Source organism: Gossypium arboreum, chromosome 11 (genome assembly GCF_025698485.1).
Source record: "Gossypium arboreum isolate Shixiya-1 chromosome 11, ASM2569848v2, whole genome shotgun sequence".
In the NCBI taxonomy this organism is placed as follows: domain Eukaryota; kingdom Viridiplantae; phylum Streptophyta; class Magnoliopsida; order Malvales; family Malvaceae; genus Gossypium; species Gossypium arboreum.
Genome location: NC_069080.1, coordinates 114,772,547 through 114,778,800, shown reverse-complemented (window position 1 = coordinate 114,778,800; position 6,254 = coordinate 114,772,547). Strand labels below are relative to the sequence as shown.

The following is a 6,254-nucleotide window of genomic DNA, read 5'->3' as shown; positions in this document are numbered from 1 at the left end:
AACACAATTATTGATATAGCGTCATTTTATATTTATATATTGCATACAGAGATAACTATATTTATCCAATATATAAATAAATTAATGTATTTATTTCTTTAAATGTATATGATTGAATTCAAATTAAAGTTCCATGTATATATTTGAACCACTATAAAATTTTCGTGTATATAATTGCACCAAATCAAAGTTTATATATCAAATTGCACATTGAATCAAAGTTTATGTATAATTTTGAGATTTATTCATTTACTAATTCGAGTGTATAAAGTGTTGCACTATTAATTTTCAAGTCAATGAAGTAACGATAGTGTTTAACAATATTATTTAATTGGACTAACTTTTTATTTTTATAAAATATGAAGATAAAATTTTAATAAATTAAAATAGACACATTTTTATTTTTGTAAGCAATGAAATTCATAATTCTTATTTAAATAAATGCATGAATCACTTAGGTTGAACATGGTATTGTATCATAGTTCTTTTAAATAACATTGATGGTAACACTAATTAAATTTTTATGTTGTTTTTTCCAACCCAATATTTGGATTTCAAGTATCATTTTCATTCAAAAGATAAAAGATAATGCTCTTATTAAATGTGTTTAAATATTTAGTGAACATTAATTTAATTATAGGTAGGATAATACGTTTCAACACATTAGAACTCACGTTCTCCTGTACTAATAACAATGTCAATATCAATCGAACTAAAACTCAATCGACAACTTTTTAATTATATAACATACAATGTATACAATACCTACAAATGTTATACACTGCATGCTAAACCTACAAACGTAAGATATCGTCATTTGATGCTTTTTCTATCAAAATAATACACTAATCGAAGTTAAAATGAGATACTACTTGCCATAAAAAATTATTTTGATATGTTGACTAACAATAATATTTTTGAAAAACTTCAAAAACGAGAATTAAAAACCTTCACGTTTCATTTTTGTAATTAATTTTTTAAAATACACCTAAAAAATAATTACATAATATTGTCATTTTTTAAGGATTCCAAGGGCAGCTGCCCAATACCATCAAACAGGTTTTCATTTTGGATTGCGGCACCTTGCTCTGATTGTAAATCAGTCACTTGTATAAAAGAAAAGAAAATAATTGCTTCACTTGTCCTAAACTAATAACAAGATGATAATAGTAAGAATAAAATAATAAATTCTACCACCCCAAAATGAAGGCGTGAATATCATCCCAACTAGAAGCAGTGTATAGAATTCCAGATTGCCCCTTCCAAATACTAGGGCTTCTTCCTTCACCAAATTCCTTCTGTTTCTTAACCAAGCCTGGGAACAATGGCACAAATGAAACACCATATTGACTCCCAACTTTCCTTAGGCTTGAACTTGATCCTATCACAATCCCTATATCTGCCTTCACCAGACACAACAGATCCCCTACTGAGTCTCCTATGTAAACACTCAACTTCTTTCTCTCATTGCTACAATCTTGTAAGATATCATTGAAAGCTTGAATCTTGTCGATAGGGGACTGTACTTTCCAAACAATTTCGCCTGTGGATATTGATTCTTCATAATTGAATTCATTTGCGTGTATGTTCAAAACATCCACGCCTCCTGTCTCAACAAAATATCTCAGTATTAATGGTCAAGGGATAAATTCAGACATTCAGTTTTCAAGAGAGGTTAAATAGTTGAATCACATCACACTCAGAAAGAGAGCTATTGAGAGAGAACAAACCTACCTGAAGAAAAAGCTGTCAGGATGAGATCACCGCACCAACAATAAGAAAGAACATGGATATTGGCATTAAGACTTTTATTCTTTGTGATTTTCTGAAAGAAGCTAATGCAACCATCTTGAAGAATCAGCCTTTGACCGGCTCGTTTAATGTCTTCAAGGTTTAGACCTTTAAGTACCCCTGACTCAATCACCCTAGAATTTGCCCTTTTCTCAAAGTCTGAGAGTTGCTCAAGTGCTTTATGCAAAGTTTCATAGTTGAACTCCACTGTAAAACCATAGGAAGTATAAAATCAATATAAAGAAACTAATTTCAATGTTATCCAGACACTTTTTTTGAAGATTACACATCGTTAAGAATTGTACCTTTCTCAGAAGGCAAAATGCTTTCTATGCATTGTTCATACTCTTCTGTGTATTGTGTGGAGAGTAGACCCCAGGTGTTCCTCAACTCAGCAGACGACATCCTAGCAATTTGACTTGCCGGTTGGTTCTGATCAGATTTTGGGGCTGTTACTATTGCTATTTCTGCCAAAATGGCAGATGAATCAACAACTGTGCAAGTAAGATCAAAATCAGAAAATATCATAAGATGATCTTGTTCAGGGTCATGCTGCTTAGTCAGAGGAGCAATAGTAGGCTGAGTAAGAGGTTGACTATAGAAGAACTCTATTTCAAGTTTCATTGCTTGGTGGTAAAGTTTCTCAATGATGTTTAGTTCCTCGCCAGTCAAAGGGACACTAAGTTTATCCAGCAACTCTTCGGTTTGCACAGCTGATGCCTAAATTCAAAGAATCAATAGTTGAGCTGTGGGATTTCAAGGGCAATTTATTTAAAGATTTTAGCTCTGAGACAACAATCAAGTTGACCACTAAAAACAATGAATGCAATCAATACCATACCTGAAAACTTTCAGAAGAATAATTCTCAATCCACTTTTTGTATGGGTGGTTGTGCTCATTGGGTTCTAGAAGTTTCTGGAACTCCTTGCCCAAGAAGGCATACAGCCTCATGCAAGGCGTCATGGCACCTAGAGTGTAAGCTGCAATTTTTGTTTTCTCAAATGGAGTGGCGAGTTTTCCTGGAGCTTTTAGTCCTTCAACCTTTCCAGAAGCTGTTGCCAGCAAGAATTCTGTATACTTCAGAGTTGCAGAATTGACAGGGCTCTCGTTGACACAGTCAGAACCCCATTCCTGCAGAACTCCAGCATTCAGACCAATAAGATACCCTTAACAAGACAAGAACTAAAGAGGCACTCAGATTATTAAGTGACCTATCTTAGAGAGCTAAGAAGCCTTACAAATTGTTATAAAATAGCAATTCAGACCAATAAGTGACCCATCTTAGAGAGCTAACAAAGCAGATAGTAATTATTCAATTAAAAAGTATGATTAATTCCTCAAGTCTCTTTATGTATGATTAATTCCTCAAGTCTCTTTATAAGATTTCTCTGACTGATGGATTACTGGAATTATAATATCAAAGTCCAACCCTCATCCAATTGGAAATTTTCATCCATGTAGAAAACTGCACATTTCACACGCTAGCATCTATATCGTCAGAAAGAAAGAATCAAAAGGAAAATGATTTCCAAGCAATGTACAAAAACTCTGCATAAAGTTCTATTGGAGATGATATCATATGCCAGTTGGACCTATGTTGGCATCTCCTAGACACCAATATATCAAATACTTGGTGATCAGATGTTTTATAAAATCTCTAAGCAATGGCAAAGGATGAGATTAAATTTCCATTTTTTATCTTCACTTTCCAATAATTGAGCATGTACTAAGCAATGGAAAAGAAGAATCCTTTTACCATACCTGTACAAAAGAATTATGCATTTTTAGCTCCTCTAAGATACCCTTCCTTAACTCTGAGATCGCTAACTTAGCATCATCATCATCAGCACAGTCTTCTGCCAATTCATATCTACAACCCAGATCAGAAAAAACAAGAAATCAATTACGGACCTACATAAATACAACACAAGGCAGTTCTAACTAAAACTAGCTAAGAGAACAGAGATATTCTTTTAACTTACCACTACATGTCAATTTAAATTCTGGAAACTGAAACTCACCTCAAGCAATGTAATTACTTTTTCCCCAAATAATAACCATATAACCCTCCAATTGGTTGCCGAGAAAGTTGACACAAAGAAAAGAAAATAAACATCGGAATAATTACTTAAGCAACCAAGTGGTAATTAGAAATTAAAGTTTCATTCATCTTCTTCTCCTACACTTTCTCAGCAACCAAAGCTAGGAAGCGGGTTGAAGTTAGATATAACAATCTCATTATAGAAATTTAACTCTCAGACATCAACAGAGTTGCAAAAAAAGGACGATCTCGATCTCAAATTCTCACTTTTCGCAACCCAACAAGTCGAAGCAAAAACCATGATCATTTCCTTTAAACAGAATACCAGCAAGGACGCAGAAGCATGCACCAATCGGACAATACCAAAGGATAAAATGGTTATGCCTATTCTTCAATTTTCATCAATTTTCAATTCGATGCATCTAAACACGGGCAAAAATCAATCTCCATAAACAAAATCTAAGATTGTGATTTCAATTCCCTTCCATCTTCTTATATAAGCAACTATACAATAATACAAAATAAGCAAATAAATCAAACAAAAAAGAAAAAAAAAAGCTTATAAACCAAAAAACACATTCGCCAAAACAAATAAAACCCAGACTGAAAAATCCATCAAAAAGGCTAAATAAAAACAAAGCGAAAAAAAAAAGGACTCACGCATGAGCAAAGGCTTTGAGAAAGTGTACATCTTGGGCAATATAATGACGAAAAGTGTCGATCTTGAGAGACCCAGAAGCCAAACAAAGAGCAAAAGGCGAGTAAAGAGAAAGCACGGATTCCCTACGATACTTGATCCAGAACCTTGTCGCTAGACGCTCCTCTGAGGGGATAACAGCAGCAGCCGAGGACTTTGGAAGGATCGCCATTGGATTTGACGATCTCCAAGTAGGTGGAGGTGGCGATGAGCAGACTGGGCGGTGGGATCGGGCGAGTCGGAAGAGAGTTGGGATCCGGTGGGGAGAAGAAGAAAAGAGCAAGCGCATCAAGGAAAGAGAAGAGTGGCGATGGCAGTTGCTTTTGGTAGTAATGGCGGAGGAAAGGAGCGGAGAGTGTGTGAAAAGGGAGGGAATGTGTTTTATTTTATCTATTTGTTTTGATGTGAAAAAGGAAATTGTTTCTTTAATTTATTATGGACATTTATACTACATATCTATAATTTTATCTGTCTGTACCATATTTAGTATTCTTTTTATTGTTTACTTTTTTCTTCTCAACTAGATAAAACCCCAAGCTTTTTCATTTGATTTTCAATATGGATCTTAGTTGTGATTAGCATTTTGATAAAGATTATTATTTTGCCTTATATATATATATATATATTAAATATTTGAATTTGATGTGTCATAATACATAATATAATCTGCTCTTGTAGCATGTTCTATTGAAAAATATTTTTTTTGATTTATTTCTTCCGGTTTGATTAGGATTTTGTTTTCCTTTTTGGTTTCTTTATGGAAAGCAAAATTGGTGGTCTTACTACTAACGGTGGTGAAGAAGAGGCCTCGCAACTTAATTTGGAGGAGGATGAATTGGCTTCTAGTTATGAGTTTTGTTTCTTTGGATGCTTTCTCACTATGAGTGTTTTTCAAGCAATACTCACTACATTGACAAATATTTGGCATCTATTAGGTGTTTTTAATCACAGATTTGGGTGAGAAGTATTTTCTCTTCCAATTTTATTACGAGGTGGATATTGATAGAGTGGTAAATGGGGGTTCATGGACCTTCAATAACCATCTCCTAGTGTCACAACTCTGGCCCGTGACACTAGTAACTTATAGATTGGAGATGGCGAGGATCATTTGCAAGTTCCACTATATTTTGTAGATTTTGGGCTTAAGATTCATGATCTTCCCCGTGGCTTAATGTCTCAAGTCATGGCAAGACAATAAGGAATTTCATTGGGAAGTTTATTGATTTTAATGAAAAGTCTATTTCTCGTGGAATTCGAAGTTTCATGCGTAGTCATTTAAGAGTGGATGGTCGTAGTTCAGTGAAAAATGGAAAAACGTTGTTGTTTCACAAAAATGTTAACTCTATGCTCATTTCCAATATGACCATGTTACGCTTTATTGTTTCTTGTGTGGACAACTTGGCCATGGTGAAAGTTTCTATTTGATAAAAATTAATCATAAAAATAAGGTGCTAGTTATGGAATGAGGTAATTTACTTAAGGAAACTATCTAGTGTACAATGGCTTCTACGAGTTGTTGGCTAAGGGAGGAAGGTGCAACACCCCATACCCGACCCAATCGTTGGATTTGAGTGCATGATGTCATATTACGTTGCCGAAGCAACTCAGGCTAACTTACTGATCTTATCATATCATTTAAAATATAAACATCATTCATATCAAATCAATCATGCATTTCAATCACAATCTTAATTTCATAGATTTATAATAATTTAATTCATCGA

General features: G+C 34.1%; 1 protein-coding gene across 1 annotated transcript; it reads right to left on the bottom strand.

Moving 5' to 3' along the window:
- Nucleotides 1-940: 940 nt before the first annotated feature.
- Nucleotides 941-4,951, bottom strand: LOC108470499 (bifunctional TH2 protein, mitochondrial-like). The gene is made up of 6 exons (XM_017771835.2): nt 4,494-4,951; nt 3,554-3,662; nt 2,633-2,923; nt 2,097-2,511; nt 1,735-1,998; nt 941-1,606 (listed from the first exon to the last, which is right to left on the bottom strand). The coding sequence occupies exons 1-6, from the start codon at nt 4,817-4,819 to the stop codon at nt 1,191-1,193; spliced, it is 1,821 nt and encodes a 606-aa protein (XP_017627324.1). The 5' UTR covers nt 4,820-4,951; the 3' UTR covers nt 941-1,190.
- Between the last annotated feature and the right edge of the window lie 1,303 nt (nt 4,952-6,254).